This window comes from Sceloporus undulatus, chromosome 1 (genome assembly GCF_019175285.1).
Source record: "Sceloporus undulatus isolate JIND9_A2432 ecotype Alabama chromosome 1, SceUnd_v1.1, whole genome shotgun sequence".
In the NCBI taxonomy this organism is placed as follows: Eukaryota; Metazoa; Chordata; class Lepidosauria; order Squamata; family Phrynosomatidae; genus Sceloporus; species Sceloporus undulatus.
In genome coordinates this window covers 369,550,520-369,567,571 of record NC_056522.1, presented here as the reverse complement: position 1 = coordinate 369,567,571, position 17,052 = coordinate 369,550,520, and the positions used below count along the sequence as shown (strand labels likewise).

At 42.6% G+C, this 17,052-nt stretch overlaps 1 protein-coding gene across 2 annotated transcripts in view; it reads right to left on the bottom strand.

Annotated features, from left to right (window-relative positions):
* Positions 1-17,052, bottom strand: part of ESR2 (estrogen receptor 2) — a 62,475-nt gene that overhangs the window by 2,452 nt on the left and 42,971 nt on the right. For both annotated transcript variants that reach the window (XM_042446647.1, XM_042446648.1), the window contains one exon: positions 11,937-12,117. In XM_042446647.1, the coding sequence (XP_042302581.1) occupies positions 11,937-12,117 (181 nt within the window). The remainder of the gene's footprint in view (positions 1-11,936; positions 12,118-17,052) is intronic.

The window sequence follows — 17,052 nt, the reverse complement described above, 5'->3', positions numbered from 1 at the left end:
TGGAGAAACAGAGACATGGAGGGGATACCCCTTACCATCTGTTCCCACGGCTCCCATGTGCTGCAAAGCTGCTTGCAGAAATCTCCTGTGCTCCCACCATGAAAGGGGGCTGCTCTGGAGGAGAGGGAGAGTCATTGGCAAAGCCAAGACCTTTCTCCAATCCTGGGAGCTCTTGCCATATTAAGTCTTTCTTTATGCTTCCAAGACAGAAAGAGAAACGAAGAGAAGGAAAGGAATGGAGTGGCTGTAGTGAAGAAGTTGCAGAGCAACAGCAAACACATCCTACAGGAGTAATAGGCAGGACAAGACTGGCCTTCTAGGGTTAGCTCCACCACGTGGGGTCACCAGAAGGTTTTTTCTTTTTACTTCCTGCCTATTGGAGTGAGTGGGAGGAGCATAAACCAAACTACAGGATGTGGGGTCTTATCTACTGGAAATGGACATATCACAGGTAAGAGCCAATGTCCCTTTTTGGCCAAGACTATACCAGGTGCTGACTATGGTACAGATCATGAATTACTTATATCAAGAATAAGAGTAAAATTTAAGAAGAGAACAAAACTGTTCATCATACCAAAATTTGATCTAAACAATATTTCAATAGAATTTATTGATAATATAAGGAAATGATTTGCTCTACTAAATACAATAGACCATGAACCAGAAGAATTATGGTCAGAAGCTATAAAAGAAGAAGGCAGACAGACACTAGTCAAAAAGAAAGAGAAGGAATCATGGGTGACAGATAAAACACTAAAAGCAGTAAAAGAAATAAGAGAAGCAGACCAAAAGGGAGACAGGAACAAACTCAGAACCATGAATGCTACAGTTCAATGACTGGTGCAAAAAGAGAAAACAAATACTACAATGATCAATGCAGATAGATAAAGGACAACAACAAAAAGGGAAAAACAAGAGATCAGTTCCACAAGATCCGGGAAATCAAAGGGAAATTCAACCCAAGAACTGGGATACTCTATGACAATAAAAATAACATAATTCAAGACCAGGAAAGGAATAAAAATACATTTGATGCAAACATAGAAAAACAATATAAAAGGATAACAAAATGAAGGACACATGATCAAAGACCATATGAGATGAACCCAAATCCTAAAAAAGAGATTGAAAGCTACAATTAGAGAAATGGATACAAATAAATCACCAAGAACAGATGATATTCCAGTCAAACTGCTTCCATCACACTGACAGAATCAGCACCAGTGTTAACCTACATATGTCAACAGATATGGAAAACAAAATGATGGCGAACAGATAGAAACTATTCATACCTCCCCATACACAAGAGACACAAAAGACTGCAACAACTATAGGGAACGCATAACTCTAATCTCTCATGCAAGCAAAATTCTGCTCAAAATTCGGCAACACAGACTCCAACCATACATGGATAGAGAAATCCCAGAGGTTCAAGCAGGGTTGAGGAAAGGAAGAGGCACTAGGTACCATATTGCAAACATAGAGTGGTTAATAGAGCACACCAAGGAATTTCAAAAGAAAATCAGCATGTACTTTATAGAATATAGCCAAGTTTTTGACTGCATAGATCATAAAAGGTTATGGAACATCCTGGAATCAAACCCCCAGCAGACACCAAGGGCCCACTGTATTGCCAAGAAAACCCTATGATAGGGTTGCCATAAATTAGGATTGACTTGAATGCCTAAAACAACAACCACTCATATTAGTTGTTGTCTAAGGCAGATGCCTCATTCTGGCTAATGGTAAGACTAGCCTTGCAATTTAGATGCTCTGATTTTTGAGGGATCCTTGAGTGCACTGTTTCAACTTTTCCAGTACCAGCAGCCATGTCCCAGCTCCAATTTGCACATCATTGCTAAAAGATATATTGATGCCATTTCTACAGCACGTTAATGCTAACCACTCTACAAAAGAGAGAGATTTTGCTTAGGTGCTCTCCAATTCAAAAAAGAAGAAAGAGAAGAGGAACAAAATAATGAAACAAAGAGAAGACCATAAGATCTGTTCCTATTTTATTCAGTTTAGCATCCACATGGGCCACAAAGGTAGTTTCATTTTCCATATGGAAATGATTGGAGTTATTCCTTAATTGGCTTAGAATCACAGAAATATAGAGCTGGAAGAGACTGCAAAGGTCATCCAGGAATACACAATCTAAGCACCTGCGACAGCTGGCCATCCAGCCTCTGTTTAAAAGCCTCCAAAGAAGGAGACTACACCACTCTCTGAAGCAGAAACATATTCCATTGTTCAATAGTTCTTACCATCAGGAGGTTCTTCTTAATAGTTAAGTGGAATCTCTTTCCCTGTAGTTTAAATCCATTGTTCCATGCCCTAGTCTCTGGAACAGCAGAAAACATACTTGTTCCATCCTCAATATGACATCCCTTCAAATATTTAAACATGGCTATCACATCCTCTCTTAAACCTCTCTTCTGCACCCTAAATATACCCAGCTCCCTAAGTTTCTTCTCATAGGACATGGTTTCCAAACCTTTCACCATTTTGGTTGCCCTTCTTTGGACATGCTCCAGCTTGTCAACATCCTTTTTGAATTGTGGCAGAGAACTGGACACAGTGTTCCATTTGAGGCCTGACCTAAGCAGAATAGAGTGGCACTGTTACTTCCCTTGATCTAGACACTACACTTACTAGGACATTGAGGGGAGGAATAGAACTCCACTGCCAGCGTATAGAGCTGTACCAACACTTTCTGTGTCAAATTAGACAAAAACACCAGGAAGACTATGGATGGCTGTATCCAGTGCAGAATTAAAAAGCAGTTTGACACCACCTTAATTGCCATGACGCCATTCTGTGAAATCCTGGGATTTGTAGTTTGGTGAGGTATTCAGCCTGGTCTGTGAGAGTGCTTTGGTGCCTCACCAAACTAAAAAGCCCAGGATTCCACAGGATGGAGCCATGGCAGTCAAAGTGGTGTCAAGCTGCTTTAATTCTGCAGTGTGGCTACAACTTATGTCTTATGTCATTGTTCAGGACAAGCATGTGATGTCCCGCATCATGACAACCTTATCCTGATGGAACTGGAAAGATGTCTGAAGGCATGAGAATTCATTAGCCTTCCTAGAAGGTGTGACAATCTCAAGAAATAAACGTTTCCTACTCCAAGGGGCAGGAAGTTTTTGGTGTGGAATTTCTTTTTCAAAAATGCATTAATTCCTCCACTTCCCAAGACAGGCTGCGTCACATAGTTTTTCTAAACATGTAGGCTAGCCCATGCAGAGTGCTTTGGTTATTTCTATTCCCTGTGGCTGGGCAGGGGCTGTATAGAGAAACATGGACTAATACAATAGAGAGAAAGTAAAGCTGAAGGAGCCAGCATAGCATTGTGGTTTGAGTGTTGGACTAGGACTCTGGGGAACAGGGCTCCAATCCCGACTCGACCATGAAGCCCACTGGGTGGCCTTGGGCAAGCGGCACACTCTCAGCCTCAGAGGATGGCAATGGCAAACCCCCTCCAAAGAAACCTGCCAAGAAAACCCCATGAAAGGGTCGCCACAAGTTGGAAATGACTTGAAGGCAGACAACAAGCAACAAATGCTGAAGAAAACGCACAAATGCTGTATATTTTCAAACAGTTGTTACCAGGTCAGAGTGGAAAGTGCAATATGAGGACAATAACATGAAAAAGTGTACCTGTCCAACTGTTATTTGCTCCTGAAAACGAACAGAAACTTCATCATCCACTAAGCATTTACTCATGTCTCCTCTGCTTTATATTTCACACTCACCCTGCAATAAGCCTATTTTTCCTTCCTCAAAGCTGCATGCCCACCAATCTGACTTGCAAATTAGGCTTACATTTACCTTCCAAGACCAATCATGAAAGAAAGCACACTAAGTGTAATGTATGTAAACATGTATGTGCTATGTTAAGATGACAGCTTTTACCACTTGAGGGAGCAGTTCTTCTAAATACATGCTGAACCGACTGCATGTAGTTTGACCTTTAATGGTTGATCCATCTGTTCTCATGCATCTTGCTGCCAATCCTCTCTGAAGACTCAAATGAACAGTGAACTTACTCCCCACCACGGAGTGATAACTGGCACAAAACAGCAATCACGTGTCAAACATTAGCCATGTAGAATTGGATCTACAGACTTAGCATCCTCAGCATAAACAAGGAAGAATGGTGTTGCCAAGATTAAAGGACTTCCTTTTCTAATGTGTTTCTGAATCTTCCCATGAGTGGAAACATACTTTGATGGCAGAACATGATCACAGCAAAGAGTGCTGGGCTACAGCCTTCTTCCCCAGTAAATTTAAAGTAAATTTTCTTACTTTAGGGGCATTCATTTATTTAAAATATTATATCACATCCTGTATCCAAAGATCTCAGGGCTTACAATAAAAGCAATTTAAATAAATAAAAAAAAGATATATATATATATATATATATATATATATATATATATATATATATATTAAAATCATTTATCAATTAAAAGCCAAACAATTTAAAACTGGTTAACATGGTTTAAAATACCAGTATGCAAATGGGATCTTGTAGCACCTTTGAGACTAACGATGTAGAAAATGTTGTAGCATGAGCTTTTGTAGACTTGGGGCTCATTCACACTACGAAATACAGTGAATTGCCAATCAAATTATATAACCCTCGTTTCCATTTGAAACCGGTTCTGTTCCTGGTGCAATTGATTGCAATCGCAATGAAGCGAGGCAAAAGCAAAACCACTTTTTTCAGAGAGTAGTTTCTATGCGGTCCTTTTCAGAAGAATCGATTCTGAAGCGAGTTCAATAAGTGGGAACGACAGATCAGAATTGATTCATTCTGGAGTGGAGGGACTATGGCAGAGGGATGTTTATCATCCCTCCTCCGTTTTGACAGATCCAACTTTTCAGTGCTGCCTTCTGTACTTTTTGAAAAATAAAATAAAATTGATCGAATATGCGATAGATTGATTTTGCAACTTTGCAAGTAGTTGCAAAAACAATCTATCAAAAATTCAATAAATTTTATTTTTTTAAAAAAAAAAACATAGTCCTCCCCTTCATCTTCCGTCCCTGGCTCCTTCCCCGGCATCGTCTCCTTTTCGTTCCCTGACCTCACCTCCTTCTCATTCCCCAGCCTTGCCTCCTCAGCTTTCCCTCCTTCCCCGGCCTCACCTCCCTCTTGTTCCCTGGTCTGCTCCTTCCCTGACCTCGCCTCCATTGCCTTTGTTCCCCCCTGCTCTGACCCTTCCTTGTTACACTCTCTCATCCTCCCCCTCCCCCAAATTTCCAAGCCAGGCTGCCCAGGCTGCCGCTGACGTCACATATGATTGACGGGGGAATTTGAAAGTGGCACTACCAGTGGGAACAACAATTGTGGCAAAAAAAGCACGATTACACAGGTGTAAGAAAAAAAATCCCCTTTCACAGTGGGAACAAGGGACCTTTTGGAATTGATTTCCAAAATGGAGCAAGGACAAATCAGGAATTGCTTTAAACGGCCCCTTGGTCTACTTCCTCATACCTACAAAAAGCTTATGCTACAACTTCATCTCCATAGTTATTCTTAAAGGTGCTACAAGATCCCTTTGCATACTGATATTCCAGACTAATATGGCTGTATGTCTCTGAATTCTACCACAATTTAAAGTAGTGCATCTATAGCACATGGACAGCCAAATAAGCCCAAAAGCTTTAATTTTAAAAAGCCAGTTTTTCACTTGGCTCCAAAACGATACCAACACTGGCAGTAATCAGTCCTCCAAGGGGAGGATATTCCAGAACTGGGGTGCCACCACAGAGAAGGCTGTGTCTCATGTTCTCCCAGAATGTATACCTCTATAAGTGGGAAACATAGGAGACCTAAATTCTTGGTTAGGTATATAGAGAAGTGTTCCTTCAAGTGTCACAGTTAATGTTATCCTCCCACATTTTGCTGTGTATATAGCTCCTACTATGCTTATTCTACTTTACTACAGGACAGACCAGAAAGGTACCTCAAGGGCCATTTAGTCCAGTGATTCCCAAACTTTAGTTCTCCAGATGTTCTGGACTTCAGCTCTGAGAATTCCTGACTGTTGAGCAAACTGGCTGGGGCTTCTGGGAGTTGAAGTCCAAAACACATGGAGGACCAAAATTTGGGAATCACTGATTTAACCCAGTCCCTTACCAATGCAGGGACCACTTAGCTGAAGCAATATCTAACCATCTGGCCATCTAACCACTGTTTAAAAACCTCACAGCTGGTATTTAAAGCCATTTTCAAACATGATGCTTAACTTGATTTGGGTCTTTCCAACATGATTATTTTAACACTTCATTACTCTTCATACAAGTGATAAAGCAGAAGGGGAGTATTTGTAATGCCAATGAACATTTTGGCCAAAGTAGGTTTTTACATTCACCTTACAAGTTTGTTTGAAGCAAAAACTGCCCTTAATGTATTCACAGTGCTTCTGCAAGTCCACAGTTTATAAAAGTATCTCCAGACAGACAGAAACTGTGTTAATGAAAAGAGTAGTAACTTCTATTATTATTGAATCAAATAAGTCAAAAGCTGGCTTGCTCTGTTTCCTGTCTTCACTATTGGAAAAATCAATATTCCTTAGGCGACTTCTGCATAATGACTCAATCTTTTTAATGGGTTGACTTAAAAAGTAATGATAAAATTTCCAGTGCCAGGTCAACATGTTAACACAGTTACAGAGTGGACTTTCATCACTATCAAAGCATAAATAATTGCTCTAAGAGGCTGTGCATGAGATTTCCCTTTTAAAAACAGAGAAGAATCATGGGTAACCTGCTAAAACAAATTATTCTTTTGCTGGGGAGAATTGTGTTCAGCAAACAACTGGCATTCTTTCAAGTGTTTTGGAAAGACTAAAACAGAGAAACTTTTTCTTCAGATTATAGCAACTTAAAACAACAACAACAATAAAAATGTAAGAATAAGGTGGATTTGTAATTGGTTGACCGGCGGAAGCCAAAGGATGCTCAACAATGGCACCTTTTCATCCTGGAGAGAAGTGACCAGTGGGGTCCCACAGGGCTCTGTCCTGGGCCCAGTGTTATTCAACATCTTTATCAATGACTTGGATGAAAGAATTGGGAGCATACTTATCAAATTTGCAGATGACACCTAATTAGGAGGAATAGCCGATACTCCAGAGGACAAGATCAATATTCAAAATGACCTGAATAGACTAGAAAGCTGGGCTAAAATTAACAAAATGAAATTCAACATGGAGAAATGTAAGGTACTGCACTTACGGCGGAAAAATGAAATGCACAGATATAGGATGGGGGATACCTGGCTGAATGAAACTACGTGTGAAAGGGATCTAGGAGTCCAAGTAGACCACAAGTTGAATATGAGTCAACAATGTGATGCGACAGCTAAAAAGGCCAATGCAATTTTAGGCTGCATCAATAAAAGTATAGTGTCTAGATCAAGGGAAATAATAGTGCCACTCTATTCTGCTCTGGTCAGGCCCCACCTGGAATATTGTGTTCAGTTCTGGGCACCACAATTTAAAAAGGATGTGGAGAAACTGGAGCGTGTCCAAAGGAGGGTGACCAAAATGGTGAAGGGTCTGGAAACCATGCCCTATGAGAAACAACCTAGGGAGCTGGGGAAGTTTAGCCTGGAGAAGAGAAAGTTAAGTGGTGCTATGATAGTCCTATTTAAGTATTTGAAGGGGTGTCACATTGAAGATAGAGCAAGCTTGTTTTCTGCTGCTCCAGAGACTAGAACACTGAACAATGGAAGAAAGCTACAGGAAAAGAGATTCCAGCACAACATTAGGTGGAGTTGCCTGAGAGTAAGAGCTGTTCAACAGTGGAACACACTTCCTTGGAGAGTGGTGGAGTCTCCTTCTTTGGAGGGTTTTAAACAGAGGCTGGATGGCCATCTGTTGGGGATGCTTCGATTTGGATTTCCTGCATGGCCCTTGGGATCTCTTCCAGCTTTATGATTTGATGATTCTATGATTAGCTTGCTGGATCAAAATAATAAAAATAGGCTGGCATCCTATTAGTGACTTATGCACATATATGTTCCATTACACATGTGGTTCTATTTTATTTATTTATTTGCCATAGTCAAGTGCCATATTCAGTTGACGTAGCAAAAGCAGAGGGGAACATGTGATGCCTTGTACATCAGGTGCCATTGTGCATTATACATGCACACTACACTTACAGATTGCAATTGTGCATGTTTGCACAATCAGGTGTGCAGTGTTGCAGTTCACCCATGCACAAACATCACATAACTCCATGAGTGTAAAGTTAGATTCCATCTCCTTGATATAGGATCTCAGCCAAAATCCAGTGCTGTATTTCCTGGGATGCCCTGCCTCTCCAGCTCAGTGGGCCAATACAGGCTTAGGCGTGTTACAGACCTCCCAGAAGGGGCAGTCTCACGCCGCTGCTGGTTGCTGCGTCTGGGAACCGCAGCATCCAAACCGCACAGTTCCCGGACGCAGCAAAGAAGAAGCACCAAAATGGCGCTTCTTCTTCTGCCCCGGATGAGACGCCACGAGGCGCTACTCACGCACTCGCAGCATCACATCTGGTGTGCGATGTGCGGATGCTATGCATCCAGCACGTAAAGATGGCGGCGCCCGTGTGTATAGGGCGCCGCCATCTTTACGCCCTCATCACGTGCTAGGGGTGAGGCCGGTTTGGACGCTAGGTCCTTGGCCAACCCCTAGCACGTGATGGGGGCGCCGGAAGAGCCCGTCTGTAACGGGCCCTAACATCTTAAACACCATCCACCATGGCCTTCTCCAACATATTTCTTCCATGAAGGCGTACGAAGAAAATCTACAAGGCTTTCTTGGCTGTGGCTGTCTATTTATGGAAGGCTCTTCCAAAAGTAATACTGCTATAATTTAGGTGGTAGGCAAAAAATAAAATAAAATAAAGACTAAGGCAGCTACGAATGTGTGACTCAGAGTTTTGCAATTGTAATCATTTTGTATTCACAATCCCTATCTATTCTAGAGTTCAGAAGAAATGTAGGGACCATGAAAGTCCCCTAATGTTCACTTCCTGGGCAACAGCTGCTGTGATCAATGGGAATTTCTTCCCTTGTCAATTGAGAAGCAGCTGACTGGTGCATGAACGATCTGACAGGAGGGGGAATGGCAGCAGTGATCTTGCTTTTGGCTATCTCACTAGAAATAGCACACAGGAAGGGTGGGACCAGTAGCGCTGCTGAGGTTGGTGTCTCCTGGTGCAGTGGGGGGGGGGATAAACTGTCTTTCTTCCCCCCCCCCCCCAGCTGCTCAGCTGCCCAAACTTCTGCTGACGGGGTGGTGATGTGACATTTGGAGTGCTCATTCAATGTCCAGCATGGCTGATCTGCCAGCAGCTGCACTGGACCTGAAGGCACTGACCTCCAAGCAGCTGCCACTGCTGAGGTAGGAAGTTTGTGGCCTCTGGAGGGCCCATTTAGGATCCGCTGCAGCTACTGGGTGAGCGGGAAAGGGAGGCAACACCCTTTCTCACTTGCCCAGTAGACACGTCAGTCCCTCTGGGTGTACCATCCCACTGTGACACCCCCAGTGTGGTCCGCTCCCCTTGCACTCCCTTAATGATGCTTCTGGGAAGGACCATCAATCAGTTGCTTTGAACAGAGCCTTTGGGTAGTGTTTGCTGCCCAGTTAAGTGGAAATCAGATTGGGAGACACTACATAGCAATGGAATTATGGTTGTGAGTTCAATACCAGCCTAGGGGCTCAAGCTTGACTCAGGCTTGCATCCTTCTGAGGTTGCTAAATGAGTACCCAGCATGTTGGGGGCAATTAGCTTACACTTTGTAAACACTTAGGGAGTGCTTAAGTGCACTGATAAGAGGTACAGAAATGTACTTGTTATTGTTTTACTGGTGATTTACCACAGCTCTAGCACATACACAAAGTTTGAAGGGAGACGATTTTTGACTCCATGGTGGACCACACCAGACAAAAATTGCAATGAGAACTCATTTCTGGTCAGACTTTTTCTATGGGAGCACATAAGGGCAAACTACCATTCCAGGAACAGTGATTTGATGTTTATCAGGACTGTTGGTTTGCTGTTTTTCAGCCATTTTGGGCCAAAAAAATTATCTGAATTAAAATGAAACCCAATGACCGGGGATGCTGGGAGTCTGAGACTGCAAAAAACAAAACAAAAACAAAACGAGAGAGAGAGAGAGAGAGAGAGAGAATAAATTATTCTCATAAAACAGCTTGATACTTTTTCTTTTTCCTGGAAGGGCTGTGGGAGGTATTTTCGTTGCTGGCCTTGGGATTGGGCCATATCACAGCAACTTGAACTAGGCCTTTTATTTTCTAAGCAAATATTCTGAATGTGAAGGTTTAATGCTTCAGGAAGAGATAACAGTTATCTCATTCATTTTATTTTTAAAATGCAACAGAAATTCACGCATTTGTAGTCGATTCTGGCTGAAGCACAGCCTTTATGTTATCCACAAACTTTTCTGAAGTGAAAGTGCACTGCCTAACTCAAATGTAAATGACTGTAGACCTACAATGCAAAAAGGAAGAACATATGGGGTTGAGTCTCAGTGCAGCACCATCATTATTTCCCACTTATTAAGATTTGTACAGTCCAGCCTCACTTTACATGGGGGAACCGTTCTGGACCCACCCACCCCCCGCACAAAGCAAAAAAGCGGTATGCTCAAGCCCCATTGGAAAGAATGGGCCTTGGGCTCACAGTGTGGTTGCATGCGCGTGCTGTGTGCACGTGCAACATTGTTTTCATTGATGGGCAGCTTCAACGTAAGCTGAAAGCTGCCTAGAATGAGCCTATGTATGGCACGGGCTCACTGTATATAGATACAAACACATCCCAATGCAATGGTTGAGTTCATGGACTGGAAAAGCCAAGTCACAGATGGATGCTAATCATTTAAAGACTGCAGCATCAAGTGACTACTTGTACATGTGAATCACAGCACATGTCACTTCCATATCAGTCTGCAACATTAAAGCTTTTTTGACAAGGTTATGAAACACCAGTATGATGTATTGTTTTGAATGTTGGATGTAGACTCTGGAGACCAGGGTTCAAATCCCTACTCAGCGATGGAAATCTATTGGGTAACCTTGGGCAAGTCACATTCTTTCAGCCACACAGGAAGGCAAAGACAATCCCTGCCCCTTGAACAAATCTTGCCAAGAAAAATTCTGTAACAGGATCGCTGTAAGTGGGAAATGACTTAAAGACACACAACAAAAACAAGGAACATATTCAAAACTAGTCCCAAATAAATAGACATAAGCCTCTCCTTTCTTTCATTTCATATGAAATTAGGATTTTCTCAGAACCTAGAAAAGTTTCTCTTTTGGACTATAATTCCCATAATACACTACCCAGAAAGATCTGCCTTTCAAGACTAGTGAATTTGGCAGCCTGGACATTCAGGCAGGAAACTAAACTTTATACATCTTGTCTGGATGCATCAGCCATCACATCACGTAAATCTCAATGAGGTTTATCACACTGGAGCTAATTTCAGCATTAAAGAAAGATTAAAGTGCATTTAAAGCATGCCGCAAATAAAGCAAAAATGGGGAGTAATTGAGCAAATGATTATCGCACACAATTGCACAAATAAAGTGATATCAGAACAGCATTGTCACTGAAATCCCAAAAGTAAAAAGATGTGCATTAATGCTTCATTGTGACCAATTTAATGATGGGTTTTGTGCAACATCGTGTGAAATTGTTTCGTACAATTATGTGATTTTTCTGGGATATTCACGGGATAAACTCCCGATCTCCTGCGTGTGATAAACTCCAATGAAAGATTTCATAGGCAAAGAGAAAAACAGAAATGGGCATCTAAAACGAGCTCAGAGAAGTGATAGGATTCTTGGCCACAGTTTAAAATGCTAACAGGTTTTAAAGAGAATCCACAAGACCCTAAAGGATGGCCTTACCTTGCGTGTCTGACATGTGAAAGCAACATGAGCAAATTTGCCAAGCGAGTGGTCTGTTGTGGCAAAGGGATCCCGCTCTTTGCAATGACCCACACCAAGGCATCGGTCACAGAGTTGAGCAAGTGGTTCAGCTTCCGGTGACTCTCAGGTTCTTCTGTGGTGGAAGACATTGGAAACATGCCTAGCCAAGAAAGAGACCAAAAATTACCTGTAGTGTTCACAGTTTATTGAGCAGTTCCTGCTCAACAGTAGGGAACCAGTGTGCTATTGTGGTTTAAGTACTGAACTAGAATTTTGAGAGGCCAGGGTTCAAATCCCCGCTCACCCACAGAAACCCACTGTGTGACCTTGGGCAAGTTACACTTTCTCATCATTAGAGGAAGGCGATGACAATTCTGAATAAATCTTGCCAAGAAAACCTTATGATAAAATCACTGTAAATTAGTACTGACTTGGAGATATGTAACAACTGCTTAAAAGAGTAATGTGCACTGAGCTTGTAATACTTATGAAACTGTGTTATACAAGTTGAGTTTCACTTATCTGAAATGCTTGGGAGCAAAAATATTTTGGATTTTTTTTTTGGGGGGGGCATTTTGGAATATTTGCATATACGTAATGAGAAATCTTAGAGATGGGACCCAAGTCTAAACATGAAGTTCATTTATATTTGATATACACTTATAAATATAGTCTGAAGGTATATTATACATAATGTTTTTAATAATTTTCATAGAATCATAGAATATTATAGTTGGAAGAGACCACAAGGGCCATCCAGTCCAACCACTTGCCATGCCTCAATCAAAGCATCCCTGACACATGGCCATCCAGCCTTGTTTAAAGACCTCCAAAGAGGAGGACCCCACCACACTCCAAGGAAGGAGTTTGTTCCACTGTTGAACAGCACTTACTGTCAGGAAATTCCTCCTAATGTCAAAGTGGAATCTCTTTTCCTGTAGCTTGCATCCATTGTTACAGGTCCTGTTCTCTGGAGCAGCAGAAAACAAGCTAGCTCCCTCTTCAATATGACATCTCTTCAAATATTTAAACAGGGTTATCATATCACCTCTTAACCTTCTCTTCTCCATCTCCAGCTCCCTAAGTCATTCCTCATAGGACATGGTTTCCAGACCCTTCACTATTTTAGTGGCCCTCCTTTGGACATACTCCAGTTTCTCCACATCCTTTTTAAATTGTGGGCCCAGGACTGTGCATGAAACAAAATTTATGTACCCATCAGAAAGCAATGGTGTCACTATCTCAGCCACCCATGCAGACAGTTTTGGATTTAAGAGTATTTTTGATTCCAGAATTCCAGATAAGGCATACTGAACCTGTATTAAATCAGACCACTGGTTTATCTCACTCACTACCTTTTACCTCTCAGGTGGACAACTTTAGTGGATAGTGGGACATCTTCCCTGATACTACAATGGGCTAAGCACCTCATGGTTACAACCCTCCAACAAAATTTGGCTGTGGGCTAACTATGTCTGGGGTCCTATTAGCAACTTAGACATGTATAACTTCCTCCACAGAAGAAATTGGCCATTTGTGTCTGATCCAGAAGATTATGGAAGCTGCGTTGCACAGGCGGTGAATCTACACATTGCAATAATTTCATATTTCATTTTTTACATATTAGTTTCACAGTGTTCCAGTTGACTAATACACAATTATTATGTAATACCATGAGTGTGATGTTACTCTCTTGATGTACTATTTCCACCTGTATGTGGCCACTGTTGGCAGCTCTCCAATCATGCCCTCCAACTGTCCCACTTTTTCACCTTCTTTTTAAATATCCCTGTTTCTGTCTCCTCTTTCCATGTTCCACTTTTGTTATGAGGTGCTGGAGAAAAGTATTGAGAATACCATGGATGGCCAAGAAGACACAAATGAGTCCTAACACAATCAAGCCTAAGTTCAGAAACTTCAACTTGTACAAAACATGGCAGCCAGGTTAATTACAGTTACTCGTCGTAACGATCACATAACACCGGTTTTGAAATCCCTTCACTGGCTGCCAATTAGTTTCCAGGCAAGGTACAAGGTGTTGGTGATTACCTTTAAAGCCCTACATGGTTTGGGTCCAGAATACTTAAGGGAACGCCTTCTTCCGTACTGTCCGTCCCGCACTCTAAGGTCCTCAGGGAAGAATCTACTTCAGCCAATAAAATCTAGGCTAACTTCAGTCACCCAGAGGGCCTTTTCCATCGCAGCTCCGAAGCTATGGAATGACCTGCCAAAGGAGAACTGCGACATTTCTACTCTTACAGCCTTTAAGAAGGCTCTTAAGACGGATCTCTTCCGGCAGGCCTTCCCTACCTAGTTCCTCTCCCCATTTACTGTGACTTATGTCACTCCGTCCACCAATTCTTCTCTTAAATTATTGAGAAGAATTAAATTTAATTTAATAGAAATCATATTCTTGCCTCAAGAAGAAGAGCCCTCCCTCCGCCTCAACTGTCATCATCAGACCTAGGAGGGAGTGAAAAAGACAGGCTTGATTTCCATCAGGCCTACTGTGAATTTACTGTAACTAACATCGCTCTCTTTTATTTTATTGTATTTTACTTATTTTTTGTATTTTATTTTATTCTCTATATTTTTATTGTTGCAACCTGCCCAGATTCCTTGTGATTGGGCGGGCTATAAATAAATTATTATCTCTGGAAGCCAAGATGACTAAACTGAGGCTGTCGTACTTTGGCCACATCATGAGAAGGAGCACTCTTCCAGGGCCTCTGGGGCTTGGGAGAAGCTCTCCCAGGCCCCTCCGGAGGCCCTGGAAACAGCTCCGTGATCGCGGAGCACTCTTCCAGGGCCTCTGGGGCATGGGAGAAGCTCTCCCAGGCCCCTCCGGAGGCCCTGGAAGCGGCTCCGCGGTCGGAGCTCCGTCTGTGGGGTCCTCCAAGGCCTCTGCGAGGCCGAGGAGGAGGCCGCTTGCCACCGCGGCGATGGCCGTGATGACAAGCGGCCCCCACGCTCCTTCCCGGCCTGGGAGCAGCCCGAGGTTTCCTCCCAAGCCGGGAAGGAGAAGGAGGACAAGGTTCAAAAATGTGGGACCTTTTTTTTTAATTTCCTGGACAGGAAATTAAAAAAAAAAAGTCCTACATTTTTGAACCGTGTCCTACATTTGTCCCGGTTTGGAGGTCCTCAGCTATGGCAACCCTACACATGCCCAATGTTTAGACTCAATGAGGGAGGATATGGGCCTGAATGGGCCTTCAGGACCTGATCAGAGAGGCTGAGGACAGGGGGTTGGAGGTGTCTCATCCACAGGCTTGCCATGAATCAAAGACCACTCAAGGGCAGTTAACAACAAATTTTGGAAGGAAGTGAAGGGTAAATTCCTTATAGTGTAATGTCTGTTTCCCTATTATTAGTGTCTTTATAACAGATTTGTTGTTGCTGTTGTCCACCCTCAAGTCGATATAGTAAGATGAATGTGCGAAGCAAAAAGACATTGCCTCAGATGCTGCTGCAAATAACCACAACACAACGTATTGGAAGAAAGGCCACAACTTTATTGGCAAGCAATTGGTAAGGGTTGGCACAAAGCATGAGGTCAGGATCTGCTAAATCAAACAGCTTCTCCTGTCTTCCACCCTTCCTGCTTGGCTCCGCACCGTGCGAAGCCAAGTGCCGACTGGGGGACGGGGCCTGCAACACGGCCTTATATAGGCCTAAGCCCCGCCCCCTGCAACGTGTAGAATAGAGCTCCTCCTCCAAGGCAGCCCAACCAATGGGCTGCCTTGGAGGACCGGGAGCTCTGACCACAGAGCCCGGCTCCCAGAGCATCACGGTGCGGAAGGGCCGCCCCTTCCGCCCCCGTGCACCAATAGGGAGCCGGGGCAAACCCCAGTGCATACTGGGGCTTGTAGTTTTTCACCGCTCGTAGCGGCAAAACGGTCTGCCCGGCTAGCGGGCGACCGTTTTTTGTCCTCACTTGACACTTAAAAATTCTGTCTCAGTTTGTTAAGAACAAATACAGGGGTGGGAAAAGTGTGGACTGCATGAGCTTCCAGGCTCCCCATCCCCATTAAAAAAATGCCTAATGGACACTGAGTGGCAATTTCACCCTGTTGCCTCCTGCCAGCTTTTTTAGGTCCACAAGAAGCTATTTTCCAACAGGAAATAACTCAGAATTAAGTAAGAAAGTAAAAATGGCGCAAAGAAGGTGAAAAACATGGCAAAATGAGGGTGCACTTGGGTGCAGCCTTGAAGGTCAATACCTTCCATTTGTCCTAGTTTGGCAGGGACAGTCCCTATTATTCATCTTTCATGCCATGGTGTCACTTGCTTTTCAAATGCCCCACTTCTTTCTTCTCCTCCTAGTTTCCCCTTTTGTCCTCATTACTCCAGTTGCTGCAAACTAAGGACTTTATCACATGGGGAAAATAGGGGGATTTAAACAATGATTATCCCGTGAAAATCATGCAATCACGATTAACATTTTTATACATGAATGATTTGTGGCTGTTTATGGCCTGTTTATTCCCAGGATAATTACAATTTAATTGTGTGACGTCATGTGAAAATGCTAATCACGATTGCGATATTGCACGATTGCACAGGATAATCTATGTTTAAACCCGTGATTTTCCCCATGTGATAAAGTCCATTGTTCCAAGTGCAAAAGTAGTTTGTATTCAATTAACTCAGTAGCAAGGAGAGGAGAGGTGTGTCTTGCCCTTCCCAGTGGAATCAGGCAAAAGCAAACTGCTGCAGCCTCTCCAAGCTTGCATGTTCTTCCAGATTAATAACTTTGGCAATATTGATATTGCATGACTACATTTATGCTAGTTTTCATCTGTGAAATGTTGGAGGGTATGAAGATCCTGTGGGTGATCTGTTTAGCCCCAGACATTGCCCACCCCAGTCTGGTCAGTTTTTAACTTGTATGTTTGTTTGTTTGTTGTTGTTGTTTGTCCTGTTTTTTAAGTATTGCATTGGATTTAATACTTTTTTAAGGAAGGGAGGGTACCAGGGATTTTATATGTTGTGTATTTTTAACTTTGTTAGCCGCCCTGATTGTTCTCAGAGGGGCAGGATACAAATATTATTATTATTATTATTATTATTATTATTATTATTATTATTATTATTA